This window comes from Synchiropus splendidus, chromosome 19 (assembly GCF_027744825.2).
Source record: "Synchiropus splendidus isolate RoL2022-P1 chromosome 19, RoL_Sspl_1.0, whole genome shotgun sequence".
In the NCBI taxonomy this organism is placed as follows: domain Eukaryota; kingdom Metazoa; phylum Chordata; class Actinopteri; order Syngnathiformes; family Callionymidae; genus Synchiropus; species Synchiropus splendidus.
The window spans coordinates 5,377,737-5,392,750 of NC_071352.1; the positions used below are offsets into that span (position 1 = coordinate 5,377,737).

A 15,014-nucleotide genomic window follows, 5' to 3' on the forward strand; every position below is an offset into this window, starting at 1 on the left:
AAGCGTCTGTATATCATTCATTACCGAGTAAATTAAATCTTTTTTTTTTTTTCAAAATGCACTCCCCCCCATGTTTTGTTAATTCACTTGTTTAAAAGTATTTAAATATTTTTAGCACTCTCCTTTTGTTCACATTGTTTAATAAAATATAGATACAATTGACCTTGTTTTCTACATATTCACTCAGATTTGTTGTTTTTAATGTAATATATTATTCCTTTTTTACATTTTATGTGCACTATAGTATAAATATGGCACAATAAAAACAGATTTTATTATATTTATTTCCAAATTAACTTTGGCCTGAAGATTGAAATTTAATTTTACTGCTCCTATTTCGATTTTCTCATGGCCTCATGTCTGATGATCCTCAAAAGCGGGAATGTTAGCATACAGCACAGGCTACTTGAACACCCTCTGAAATGTTCCGATTTAAAAGTCAGCTGTCAGTCATCAAAGTAGGAGGCAGTGTTGAAAGTGATTAGAAGATTTATGCTACTGGGTGAAGATTATGAGATGAGTAACTGAGCATTTAAAGGATTACAATCTAAACTGATGCATGCAGGAGCTTGACCATATAAATACACATTCGTTCAGGGGATTTTGCTTAACATCCACCTCCTGTTACCTCAGTTCTCGGGGGCTAAATGTAGGAGATGAATTAAGACTCAAGTCAAAAAGTGTAGATCCTCAACCCCCCACTTTGGTGGTTTTTGGGGTTGTTTTAAAGTTGTTTTAAAAATTACTGAATGCTGTTTTGTCACTGCTGTGTTCTAACAAGCCCTTTTTTCCTCTTCTTTGTTCACAGAATTATTTCAAAGATGCGTGGAATATTTTCGACTGTGTGACTGTTCTGGGCAGCATCACTGACATTCTGGTGACGGAGCTTGGGGTAAGTCGGAGCAGCTGAGCCGTGGAAGTATGTTGATGTATACGCTTCAGTGCACGGGAAGAGCCAGGGCTTAAATTCGTAATGTGACAGTGACATCATAGCGTTTTCTCTTTTCTTATGGGATATTTCTTATAGTCGTTCTGATGTGTGTTGGGGGCTGATCCGTAACAGAACCTGAAACATACTGTGTACATGATTGGGAGTTACAGTAGCATGAGTTAGAGGCTACTGTTGTTCAGTGGAGCATGAACGTCTCTTGAAAGTCTTATATAATTGTCCCAGTTGGTGGGATGAGGAGAGACGACACTTTTGAGGATGGGATCTGCTCGTAGCTGCAGGTGGCGCTGTCCGATGACTCAATAAAAGTGTGATGATTTTTTGAATGAGCCATCGGTGTTTATTGTGGAGACTTTGAAATGTTATTTTGAGTCACGTTTGACTGATTCTTGTCTGCACGAAACAATGAGTTAATGTCATCCACAGCATCACAGTTAGATTAAACCTCAGCTTTAGGGACATTGCTAAACTTGACTGTACAATGAATTAAATGCTTTTGATTCGAGATTAAAACATTTGTATAGAAAGGGTGCTTCAAATCATTGAAAGAAACTGTTGTGTGTCTACAGAGAAGGCTTCAAGATCTTGTCTCCTTGTAATATATTTTATTTTGGCATGGTGCAATGTGTCTGGTAAAAATTTGATTTTAAATGAATTTTCTTTAAATATCTTTAAAAGTTCCTTAAGAATTTGGTTTGATGGTTGTATACTGAATCATGTGTTGCCCTTAATAATGCAGTTGTTTTCATTTACATGATAATCCTTGTTATTTTCGATCTTTCTGACAATGTGTGTGTTCTCTGGATTTGACACAAGCGTGCTGCTGTGGCCAAATGTCTCTAATGAATCTTCATTTATTTCTGTTTTTATCTTTTTTTACATGCTTTCTTAAAACCGTCCACAAACTTTACGACGATCTACTGTAATCTACCTCTGCCCCCCTTCTTCCCTCACAACACCAACAACTTCTACTGCGATTCCCGTCCAACCAAAATGCACTATGAATCCTCTGTGTCCACCCATGACCACTGGCTTGGTCAATCTCTCTGGTTGTCCTTCAAACCAAAAATCCAAAAATTTGCCACTATAAACCATATATCTGCAACATCCACATGTAGATGGTTTGTAATTTTTTGGACATCCTTCGTTTTTGTTTGACTGCATCCACTTGTGAATGAAGTTTGCATGTCGACCCAGACACAAAGAATCTCTCTTCCACTTCTAAATATATTTTATGTTTGCATTTCTTCTACTTGTGCTGTATATCCTTTGCAATGAACCTAAGTTCATCTTGTAAAGGATAGGAAATATGCTAGAATAGATCTCTAACTCTGTCAGTCAAGGTTAGTATTCACGCTGTCACAGTGAGTGAGAGAGATCTCAGTCACAGTGACAGAGTCTGAGGCTTTGTCTGTGGCAGAGAGACAGAATGATGCATGCTGCCCCTGCAGTGTCCTCCAACAATTTAAGTTTACAAAGCACATTTGGATCTAAAAGCAGGGAAACATGCATGAGCCTGCTGCCTGTCCTTTTGGAACACAGAGATATAGCTTATTTTGATAAATAAGTTATGTCAAAATTCAGTTTTATTTTCAATTATTAAATTATTAGAGTTACTCATTTAGGGGTGTAATGGTTTTAGGGATCATTTGGAGGATGAAAAAGAATGGTTTTATTTTTATTTTATTTCTGCTGTTGTTTTTGGGTCTGATTTATATTTTTTCATGCTAAGAGGTTTTCTCTGCTTTTGAGTAGATGATTTATTTTTAGCAGTTTTTTTTAGGTTAGATGAGTATATATATATATATATATATATATATATATATATATATATATATATATATATATATATATATATATATATATAATATTATTATTATTATTTATTATTATTATTTATTATTAAGGTAATGAAATATATGTATATTTTTTTTAATCAGTTTCGACACTTCGAATCATTTAAACAGAAGAAGCCGCTACACCCCTAAAATAGTCCTGGTTCTCATGTCACCTAACCCCGACAGCCGATCCCATTGGATCGGATATGAACAGACCCTCGTGTTGCTGCATGGTTCTGTTACTGCATATCTGCATGCTGTGAGCCTGCTCTTTCAGGAAAGTAAAGAAAACGCACGTTGCCTTGAGAGAATTAGTGCATTTGGTTGTCTCTCCAAGAAAATGTCCCCGCACTTTTGACATACCACCTCGACACGCTGCAAACGCTATCACATGATGAACTCAATTTGGATGAACCCGGCTAGACTTGGATGATATTTCCCTTTTGTGTTGCATTGTTTGGTTTATGAGACGCTTGTCGGAGCCTTGCTATTCATTTTTATTTTGGTTTGCTTTTGACTGTTTTGGCTCCTGGTTCCTTTATTTTTGAGTTTGATCTCTTTCAGTTTGACTGTTTTCGGTTTTTCGCTCTCAAACTAACAACACTTTCCTCCTTCCTAAAAGCACCTCCCTCTGTCACCTCTTTTTGTTGCTGGATTTTTCCGCACCCTGGCTGCGGTGCTAATCATAATGTCTTTGTTTCATGTCGTGGTTCCGCTGTAGAACAATTTCATCAACCTAAGTTTCCTGAGGCTGTTCAGGGCAGCGCGTCTCATCAAGCTGCTGCGGCAGGGAGAAACCATCCGCATTCTGCTGTGGACCTTCGTGCAGTCGTTCAAGGTTCATGGCCATTCAGTCTTTTTTTACTTTTTTATTTTTCAGTTAGCCATAACATAATCTGCTTTATCCACAGGCCCTGCCGTACGTCTGCCTCCTTATTGCCATGCTCTTCTTCATTTATGCCATCATCGGAATGCAGGTGAGTCATATGATCGAAGCATTAATGATGGCTGAATATGGATGTTGGAGGAGAACGTGATCATTTTGTGGTTGGGAGGTGGAAGATTGTCAGGAAATAGCAGGCAGATATTTTCAGTCTGTGATGGACTACAGGGTTGATTGATCTATTGAAGTTGTCGTTGAAGGAGACTCATGTGCATCATTGCGTCCACAGCTGTTTGGTAACATTGCGATCGAAGAAGACGGAGAGAGCGCCATCAACCAGCACAACAACTTCAGGACCTTCATACAGGCTCTCATGCTTCTGTTCAGGTGACTAGATTTCACATGACCCCCCCATGTGACATTTTGAAATTTGTAATGTAATGCCATATTGTTTGTGACTTTAGGAGTGCAACAGGCGAAGCATGGCATGACATCATGCTGTCGTGTCTTGGGAGTAAAGAATGCGACCCCCTGTCAGGGAACACAGAGCCGGAATGCGGAAGCCAAGTGGCTTACCTCTACTTCGTCTCCTTCATCTTCTTCTGCTCGTTCTTGGTGAGACTTTGTTCACCTTGTTCGAAAAAAGAACATGCAACAACTCCTTTTGCTCTTCGTGCAGATGCTGAATCTGTTTGTCGCCGTCATCATGGACAACTTTGAGTACCTGACGCGAGACTCCTCCATACTTGGACCACATCACCTGGATGAGTATGTCAGGATTTGGGCGGAGTATGATCCTGCAGCTTGGTGAGTGGTCGACCTCAGACCACAGAGGAACTCAAAATGATCATTCTGCAATTGGTGAAACGTCTTTTAACATGCTTTTTTCATCACACAACCAGGATCCTGCAGTGTTATCAAACTTTTTTTTTTTTTAAAGTCAACTTCAATCGTTGCTCCAAACGGCTTCCTGTAGTGAAAAAGCTGCAAGAGGGTGAACCTGAGAATAACCTTATCAGGTTATCTCACCCATAGTACCATCCCTCCCGCTTCCTTCCACGTCTCTCCTAAACGTCCTTTAACAGTTCCCCTGCCTCCCTCTATTTTCCTGAAACCTGAATACAGACAGAAACTTACTGCGACAGTCTACCTTCGAACCCTTCCTTTCTGAGCTCCTAGTCTGAACACCCCCCTGTAGACATGCTAAGTTTAATGGTTTCTGTATTCGGCTACATGTGTGTCGCCCTTTTTATCGTCCTGTAAAACGCACACAGACTAATAAAACATGATTTCTCTGTAGACTGCAAACTAATATATTCTAAGATCATAATAGTGTGAAGTACAAAATGAAAAAGATAAATATTTTATTGGACTTCTGGTAATTTTTCTGACAAGTGATGAATTTGTCACTGAAACTTCCATTTTTTCATTTTTTATGTCTTGTTTATGTTCATAAAATATGAAATAAAACGGACACAGAAATACTCATGCAGCTAAGGGACAAGTCTTGGTCACATGGTTAACAGGGAATTAACAGGGAGGACGTCAGCAAACCACAAGCTGCTATTACACTATCAACTGTTTACTGAGCTTCTCTAGCCAGCTGGCAATTGTTTAACTACACCGCCCACAGTTGAGGCTGGATTAAACTACTCCTAGACAGCCATATCTTATTCCTTGAATGACTCTGTTGCGCTTTACTACGAATAGTATTTCTCCTGTATCTCAAATACTTCCCAGCGTTTTCTCTTGTCTCTGAAACTGTGTTTTCCTGTGTGTATGTGTGTGTTTTTTTTAACTCCCCTGTATTCTTCTTGCAGCGGTCGCATTCATTATAAGGACATGTACAGTTTATTGCGAGTTATCGACCCGCCTCTTGGCTTAGGAAAGAAATGCCCCCATAGGGTGGCTTGCAAGGTTTGACTTCCGCTCAAACAAAGCATCTCAACCACACTTGCTAGCCACAGCATCCAGGAATGGAGTGAATGCAGCTTTTTTTTTTTTTTGTTTCATTTCAAGTCTCAACTTCTTTTCCACCATTGCATTCTACAATGCTGAGAGAATGTGCGGGACAATGCAGACACCCAAAGAAGCATGTGAAATGCACTTTTTTAATCACATAGTGAAATCATTTTTAGGGTTGTTGTTTTTTTTTTTTTTGCTTGCTGTGGCTTCGATTTAGTAAGCTACGGTTGCACACTGTATTGTTGCATTGTTCTTGGTTTTTGGGGGGTTGGGGGGAAAGACAGAAACTGCATTGACATGTCACTCCTACCTCTTCCTTCCCTTGACCCCCTGTGGAGCAGAAGCAAGCGTTCCTCACAAAAAAAATAATGCTAATATAAAATGCTGTTTTTCTAGAATTTGGAGTCTTGACTGCTGTTTTGGAGTGGGAACATTTTAAGGCCAATTTGTGATAATAACAGCTTTCTGCCATTGAAAACGCTTGTCAAGCCTTCGTAGGAATATAGCTCATCCGAGTACAGAATTATTTCTCCCCAAGTATATTAAGTTACGTCAACCTTGTGTGTTCCGTCTCCACTGTAATACAATTAAAGTGTCCACCTCGGCTCAGACCAAAAATCCTGTCCACTAACCTACCTGTCATTTTGTTTTCTATTCTTTTCCCCTCTTGTTTCTAGACACTAATCCCCTCTTTTATCCATTCAACTGTCTAACCAAGCGTCTCCCTGTCCCTCCTCTCCTTGTGTTTTTATTAATGGGGTGATGGTGCAGTGGCAGGATCAGTTGCAGGGAAATGTATGACATGCTGAGGCACATGTGTCCTCCACTAGGCCTTGGGAAGAGGTGTCCAGCACGGGTGGCCTACAAGGTCAGAACGTCAGAACACAGTTCTAGCCGAGAAGGGCTTTTCTTTTTCTTTCTCAACGCTTCAGTTGGTGTACTGGTGGTGTTTTGTTATCTTTCTGTTTCTTTCTGTGGAAAGTTAGGGGTGCGCTGGTTGGTGTCGTGGCGTTCGTGTGATGGTGTGAGTGTCGTGGGTGGAGGGAGCGAGACATTTTAGGCGAAGGGTTGCACAAGGGTTGCTTATCCACAGGAGGGAACGACAAGAGGGACCTTCTCAGTTCGTTTGCACCGTTGAACCCATGCAAATCCACACACATGCAAACATTTACAGTGAAGGAGATGGCGTGTGCAGCAGGGCTTGGAAGGTCCACCAGACTTGCGTCCTCCAACTTGTTCCCTCCTGTGGATGGGGAAACACACATGCACAGACACGCAGAGAATTAGGTCATATCAATCTGTTATTTCTCACGGTAGAGAGAGCAGAAGGGCTTGTGTCGGTGGCTTGTGTTCTCCTCTGAGAGCTCCGTACAGAAGCGGCTCTTTTCCTGTCACCCTTCATGTAGCAGCTCAAAGCCCCCAAGCAGCCTCTTCTATCTGCAAGTCCAATCCTCTCTTTGTCCTTCGGTTCTGTCGTCAATGCAGTTCTATTCTGTTTCCAGCCCCCTTTCTCATCTACGCATCACTCCTCCCTCACAAAAAAAAAAAAAAAAAACGAAGAAAAAAAAACTCCTTCATCTGCCTTCTGCATGATCAGTAACCACCATCTCCATGTGCACGCCACTGACTTGACGTCTTTTCAGCACTGGCAGATTTTGTTACACGAGACGTTCTCGACAAGCCATTCAAAAATATCAAAGCCCACATGGGCCGATCACTGCGAGCACCAGGGGGCAACCAGGCTGCCTTCAGGCACAGGAGGAAGATAGCTCGCTATTTCCTCTACAGCTGATCAATACGTTAAATTAGAAAATCTCCTCCCAGATGTACCCATTACGGTGACCTCTTTTGAGTTCACTCAACACCTCTCCCACCATCTATCCCCTCATAAAAGCCTTGTTTAAACTAAGCTTTAAACCCCTAACTCCCCCGATGACATCCGTCTCAGTGCATGCTTTTGGAAAAGCTGAGCTTTAACATGTGAACCAGCTTAAATCATCCCTCTCCATCAAACCTTTACCTCCCCAAGCCCCACTGTCTGATGCGACCAAACCATCAGAGTCCACAGAACAATGAGCTATGCGGCCTGCTTTTAACTCTGGATCTTGTCTTCTGAAGAGAAATAGCAGGGTCTTCGGGCAGGACTGCTTTATCACAGACACACCCAACTGGTGATGTTTCTCTCTTTCTTTTTCCTGTTTCTTCTATTTTTAGTCGCTTTTTTTTTTTTATTAACATGCTCCAAAAGCGGTTGATTTTCTCCCTCGACCTCTCTGCTGAGCTTCCCTTCTCAAAACCAACAACCTATTTTGATTATTGCAGATTAATATCAACCATCAGTGAAATAGTGAATCAGTGAAAATATCTTTTTTTTTGCCAATTAATCCCTCATTTAAGCCTCCGTCCTCTCTGCTGTTTTCTTTCTCGACCTCATAGTGTCTACTTATGAGCTTTAAATTCAGAGATAAATAAAGGTGATCGAGGATCACTACTTTGCCAATACATTTAAAGTTAATGTGTGGTTACCAACTTTTACATTTCTCTCCAGTTAAAACATAGTTGTGTGGTGGTAACTGCTTCAGCAACTCTGTCTTTCTCTCTCTTTTTATCTAATCATCTACGTCCCCCGTCTTCAGACTACTAAAACAACACTCATTTAGTATCACCCGATGCTTTCTATGTACGGCTGCACAGCTGCCTGTCCTATGAAGCATATTGCGTGTGCACTGCATGTCGCATGGGGACGGGAGACGATGAGCAAATGATGGGGTGAAAGAAATGAATGACCGGGGAGGAGTTTGTCGGGGTGGGGGTGCATGATTCCCGCATGTCTGGGACGTCGCCGTCTTCTGTCACCAAACACACTGTGAGTCAATGTTTGTCTCTTTTCTATTGTCGATGCACACAAAGATATAAACCAATAAACAAAGAGCAAGAGCAAGGGTTTATTGGTTTATTTGGTCTTTGTTTTACTATGAACCTCCGAACCTCCCCTCAAGGAGCTTTAGATATTGTTTATCAGACTATTGGATACAACAAATCACCTCAAATATCAACAAAGACGCAACTGCGCTTAAGCTCAGTTCTTACTATCCAAAGCTCCCTCAAACTCAAGAATACCTCTCTCAACCCTGTGTCTGGCTCACATGGAGGTTCAACAAACCTGAATTCTCTCCCGCCGTCTCACATCTCAACTCGATTGACTCTCCGACAGAGATTGCTTCGCATGGATCTGCCCGTAGCCGACGACAACACGGTTCACTTCAACTCCACTCTGATGGCGTTGATACGCACTGCGCTGGACATCAAGATCGCCAAGGTTTCAGAAGGTTCGGAATCACCTGCAACTTAATCTCTGCTTTCCAGTGTTAAAGGTGGGGTTGGTGGTTCTGGAGAAAAAAAAACTGAGACTGTGAAGGGAGGGGTGAGAAGCGGACAAATGGCTGCTGAGTGTGGCAGGCATTTCACCAGGAATTGTTTTATTTTGTTGAGCTTCTCATCAATCAGCTATATTGCAGGTTTGAACAGGATTTTAAACAATAAGAAAAATTTCCAACCCCACCTTTAGTGTTCTCATATCAGCGGTTAACAATGTTTTTACAGGTCTTATCTCTGATTCTTGTCGTGTGTTTAAAAATATATTATTTTTATTGTTAATTTAGAATGTGTTTTATGATTCTTTAAAATGGATTCTAATTTTCTGCCTTTCAAGTTATTTAACTGCCCTCTCACTTTTCCATTAACACACGTGAATATACTGTATTTTAAATGTATATCATGGGCTAAAATTAATGGAACATTTTATTGCTAAAATTCAACAAAAAAAAATCTGCAACGTAAAAACTGAAATTGCTGATAAAGCAAGATTAAGTGATGTGATTAAGTGCCTAAATATCCTTTCTTCTTCTTGTCTTTTGTCACGTTCGTCTGCCCTTGTTCTTCATTTGTGTGTATTGGAATGGATGTGCGTGCCTCCGTCTGTATTTGCGTGACCTTCCCAGGTGGCGTGGACAAGCATCAGATGGACGCGGAGCTGAGGAAGGAGATGATGGCGATCTGGCCCAATCTCTCTCAAAAGACTCTGGATTTGCTGGTGACGCCGCACAAGTGTAAGTTGCAGTGTGGTAACAGGCACAGCAGCGCGGCCCGGAGGACGCCGCCACGTGCCACCCCAGTGTTGTAGTGTCTCTTCACACCACCAGAGGGTCGCTTCTTTCTTCTCTCTCTGCCGCACCCTCTGATTTAGCTGGCACACACACACACACACACACACACACACACACTTGAACTGTCAGACCACTTCAGATCACAGCACTCCTTCACATCTCAGCCTGGAATCAGAGGGTGCCTCACTATAGATCTGCTCTCTATAGACGTCTTTTCACTCCAGGAGGAAACTGTGCACAGGTGCCAAGTCACCTCATGCATCTGCAGAAGTGTCAGTGATGATTCAAACACCGTGTGATAATTCTCTCCTTAAAATGTTCCTGTTTTGTCCCTCCAGAACCCTGGTGAGACATGCTCTTTTATTTTACTGATGTGTTGATTTGAGTTGTCACTAAAGAGTTAACAAAAAAAAATCTGTTTGTGAAAAGACTTTGCAAAAATGTTCATGTTTTGGTGTGTGAGATGTTTGTATTTGTGTGCATGCCTCACCTCTTTCTGCCATTCCTTGCGCTGAGGGTCCATACCAAAGGGTCTAATCTTGCAGGGTAACTTGTCATTTTCTCAGCAGCGACAGACTTGACAGTGGGAAAAATCTATGCCGCCATGATGATCATGGAGTACTACCGGCAGAGCAAGATTAAACGCTCGCAGGCGCTGCGGGACGAGCAGGTACTGCTGTTTGTATGGGGAAGATTGCAGTCACAGCCAGTCAAACACTGTTATCAGTGCAGTTTTGCCCCAAAGTTTTCTCACTGCCACCATAGATCAAAGTTTTTTCTAACCCAACTAACGGTTAAATGCAGTGTTTGGCGACTCTTGAGTGGGTGGTTTCAAACCTTGGGTCAAGGCTGGATGCTTCCACTGAAACTCTCTTTTATTTTCCTCAGAATTTCAACCTTTACATTTGTCTCGCTGCTAGATGCACTGTTTATTATCCGTCTACAAGCGTCCCAACTGGTCCGGTGCTGCCCTCTGCTGGCAACGATGCCCGCTTCAGTCCGCTCCATCCAAGAAGTGATATTCACCTGAAATGACCCAACATAAATCAGAGTTACTGCAGAAATCAATAGCGCCGTCTGCATGTTCCTAATTACAGCAGATAGATAAGACTTTGCCGGAGCTACTAAGTAATTAGAAATGCTCCGATTTGGTCAATAGATGGAGTCATTGCTGAGGCTTTACAGAATAAACCTCTTTCTTTAACTGAGGGACCTGGCTTCCCAGCAGGAAAAGAAAAACAATGACAAATGCATGTGGCGCTGCTTTGGCCCCTCTGCCGTCTACAGAGTGCAGAGATCTGAATCTTAAGCAGGCGGAAGTGCCTGCGCTTTCTCTCCCGAGTATCTCAGCCATTTACTCATTTTGCTGAGCTCAGTTCATTTCTTTGTTGACTGTTTTGCAGCATCACACTCTTTTGGTAAAAGTCTGAAACTGCAGCATCATGTTTAGGATTTCAATGCAACACATCTACAAATCTGCTCATACAAGATTATACAAGATTTTTCTAAAAATATATATATATATCACGCTCTAGAGGTCCATCATGTTTAAATCTGTTCGTGAACTTGTTTTATTTTTTCTGAAACATATTGACATTGTTCATGTTTGCTTCACACAGAACCGGACCCCGTTACTCTTCCAGCGCGTGGAGCCACCTTCTCCCTCACAGGACGGAGGACCCGGACTCAACAACGCCCTCCCTCCACCGGAGAAAACGGACACGGCGAACAGCCTGTGAGCTTTCGTTTTTCCCTCGGATCATTACAGACACTATTGTGTGTCATGGCCTCTCACTATGTCTGATACAGACCCGTGGAAGGGGGGATCCCAGCGAGCCAATCGTGGGTCACGGCTCGTGCTCAAGAAATGACCCAGAAAGTCGGCAGCTGGAGCCCAGAAGGTCAAATAGAGGACGGTCTGGGCAGCATGTCTCGCTCACAGGTAGAAAGATTTAACTGTTAAATTTGTTCGCGAGCAAGCCAACAGTCCAAGCTTCTGTTACACCTGGTGTCACTGACACCAACACAACTGACCACCATCGAGAAAATGTGGATTAGAGTTTGCAGTTGATTTTCCTTTACCATCCATTAAATAATAACTGTCAAACCACTGCTAAGGTTTTAAAACCAGCTGCATAGAGCCATAAATACCTTTCATTCACTTCACCTCCATTGAGTTTTAAGTTACATGTCACGGTAAGAATAGCAGTCAGAGCTTCTCCTTTTGTGCTTTTACAATATGACTGAAAGAGTTTTGTTCCTCTTCAACAGTACTTGTGTTATTTACTGGTGTTCTCTGTGTTGTTTGTACTTTTTCAGCATTTGATTTGACATGTGGTGCTACGTCCCACTAGCCCCACATCTCAAAACGTCTTTCTCCAGTGTTGTATTTTACGGAATTCTGTCTTCATTCCTTCATCTCATTCAGCGTCCCTCTTGCTGTCCATCCTCCGACCGGCCCGCGTCTATCATGCTGTTAAACCTCTCTGCTTGTAGACCTCCTACAGGAACTGACTGGTCTCTCCTTCAATCAGTGGCACTGTCAAATCTCAATATCAGTCACCTGAGGTCTGGAGACGTTTAATTGCTGCAGTTGGATCGAAGAGAGTGGCTGTCTGCTTCATTCAAATACGTTTGAATGACATACACGGTTACTATATACGTCAACGGCTGATTTTTAAAATATATTTATATTGTTTTGCCAATTGTGATCAATTTAATGAAGTAAGCTTGATGAAAAGAGGCGAAGAAGAGAGTGCAGGCAGGGCAGCGACAACAGAATATCAACTAGAGGGCAGCTTTACTGGACAAACAGGCAGGAAGCAGAGTGAGAACAGGCAGGGATGAAGCTACTGAGGCCAGAGCACCAAGTCCTGCTGTCATTTGATAATGAAATGGTCTCTTTGAGTAGAAACTCGATGGCGGTGTCATGATCAAAGCCAGTGGTAGAAGTTTTTGCACTTGTTTGTTATTAAAAATCTGTCTGTTTAGATCAGTGCAGAAGAAGTTGTTTTTAGCAGAATGAAAGCAAGTGCACATTCGTCAAACTAAACTTGTACTATTGCCTCCATTACAATATCCACCTCTCCAAGTCGCTCTCTCTGTCAAAAGCCAACTGTCCACCGACACCACTTCTTCCTGTAGCCAATCACAGCGTCTCCTGCTCTCCTGCTCTGATTTCAGACGGTAGAGATGAAGGAGATGGGGCAGGATGGTTACTCGGATACTGAGCACTTTCCTCCAATGGAAGGCCACGGCAGGGCCGCTTCCATGCCCCGCCTCCCAGGAGACAACCAAGTGAGCAGCATTCTCATCTTTCCACTCTCCGACTTCCTCCATTCCCTTGGTTCCTCATCGCCTTTCCTTCATTCTTGTCCAAATTGATCGCGCAGACCTGAGTGGTCGTTTTATGTTGCTGTGGTGACGATACACAGGTCAATTTGCAGTCATCTTTGTCGGTAAATCTGCTTTCGGTGTTTGTGTGTAAATGAATTCTATTAATGCTTTGCTGAAGAGTTTCTATCAAACGGACAAATCTCAGCAAAGCAACATCATAACATCTTTTATTTCTTCTTCTCATTTCTTCCTCTCAACCTGCATGGTTCTGTCTCGTTCCCATCCACAAAACTATCATTTTTTTTATTTTATTTTCTTTCATGTCTCAGAGTGCTCTGGTTGTCAAAACAAACCTCAATTCTTTCAGCGACAATTTGGTCCGACTTTATCAATGAAGAGACTGGTTTCATGTGAGCAGGAGCCAATGTTTATAGATTTAGGGGGAGGGCTCTGTTTTTTTTTCTGAAGCTGCATCACATAGAGTGTGACCATTTCATGTGCGTATGCTCTTACCTTGTTCTCTTGAAACAGCTGTTGTTCCAGTCAACTGTACCTGTGTGTGTTTGTGAGTGTGCTGCTGGTGCGTTCACGTGCTCTGAGAGATGCTGATGTGAACTTTAAAAGCTGTAACGTTGAGAAATAGGCGCCGATATAAAGCTGCTCCTCTTTGCATTTACTGCATTAATGGACAGTAGTAAAGTAATCTCAGAAACATTACCTGCTCTGCATCTCTGTCATTGTTTCACATGGTTATTTTATGAGGGAAAACATTCAAGATTTAAAGCTTAAATTGAAGTGAAATTGTCAGCCCATGTATCAAAAAATATTTTAGCTTGGCTCTAGTCAAAAACTAAGCAGCCTCTGGAATGCATTGGAAAGTTCATGAATACTAACTTCTATATCAAATATGGGTAAGATGAGTTGGCTGGCTTGTCAATTCCCAAAATGTAAGATTTCCCAATAAGAAACGGCACTTAAGACAAGGATTACTAGTGAGTAGATGTCATAAAATTATTATTAATAATAATAAGTTCAAGTATCTTGCTAATATGAGAGAAATGTACGTTTGAATTCAAGCTTTGATCAAGAATGAAGGAAAGACTGACAGGTGACGAAAGAGCTGAGCCAAAAGAGAGCAAAAGAAGTGAGGCAATGTCTATCTCTGTCTCTTCTTTTGGAGCAATTTAAAGAGCACTTGAACGCAGCACCAGTATACGTCTGTTTATACATGTAGCTGATCGTTGTTGTGACCATGGTGTTGTCCGACGAGTAGTTTCCCTGTGAGCTTGTTAGTCTTGTTTCGGCGCCACACACCTGCCAATGTCCGTGGTAAGTGTTTATCTTCCACCTTCACTGCTGCGTCGTTGTCTACTGTTTCTGTCTCTGTGACTCCATCTCTTATTGTACCTAGAATTGTTGCTTCCCATCCCTCACCTCTCTCCCTGTGTCGTGGCTTCACCTGTGACCACACCTTTGGTGTTTCTGTGGCTCTGTGTGTGTTTTCTTTGTGCTCGTGCAGCAGCGGAGGAAAGGGAAACAACGTGGCAGTAACCTCAGTGTATGTACCTTGTCTTCCCTGTCTTGTCTGTTTCTCCCCCTCTCTTTCCGTCGTCACCTCTCTGAGGCAGGGTTTGTTTTTACTGATCAAACTTGTCGGCATGGCAGAAACTGATCAGGCTTCCTGATCCTCTCATGAGCTTGCCTTTTAGACTCAGGCTGAAGTGGACATATCACCTCTCACTTTATTTCCTTTTTCTTTTTGCTCTTCAAGCCGAGGTGTTGTTGCTCTGTGTTCTACTCTGCTTGTCTCATCATTTCTCCATCCCTCCCTAATAAGAACTCCACGTGGACCCTTTCATGTGCATGCACCAACCAGG

The 15,014-nt window shown here is 42.1% G+C and overlaps 1 protein-coding gene across 7 annotated transcripts in view; it reads left to right on the forward strand.

Moving 5' to 3' along the window:
* Positions 1-15,014, forward strand: part of LOC128751463 (voltage-dependent P/Q-type calcium channel subunit alpha-1A-like) — a 53,079-nt gene that overhangs the window by 31,775 nt on the left and 6,290 nt on the right. For 4 of the 7 annotated variants that reach the window (XM_053852489.1, XM_053852491.1, XM_053852493.1 and 1 more), the window contains 13 exons: positions 809-892; positions 3,509-3,625; positions 3,699-3,764; positions 3,960-4,057; positions 4,135-4,285; positions 4,350-4,477; positions 5,491-5,587; positions 8,850-8,964; positions 9,637-9,744; positions 10,368-10,471; positions 11,421-11,536; positions 11,611-11,743; positions 12,985-13,098. In XM_053852489.1, coding sequence (XP_053708464.1) covers positions 809-892; positions 3,509-3,625; positions 3,699-3,764; positions 3,960-4,057; positions 4,135-4,285; positions 4,350-4,477; positions 5,491-5,587; positions 8,850-8,964; positions 9,637-9,744; positions 10,368-10,471; positions 11,421-11,536; positions 11,611-11,743; positions 12,985-13,098 — 1,431 coding nt within the window. The remainder of the gene's footprint in view (positions 1-808; positions 893-3,508; positions 3,626-3,698; positions 3,765-3,959; positions 4,058-4,134; positions 4,286-4,349; positions 4,478-5,490; positions 5,588-8,849; positions 8,965-9,636; positions 9,745-10,367; positions 10,472-11,420; positions 11,537-11,610; positions 11,744-12,984; positions 13,099-15,014) is intronic. The other 3 variants (XM_053852495.1, XM_053852496.1, XM_053852490.1) reach the window with 2 other exon arrangements.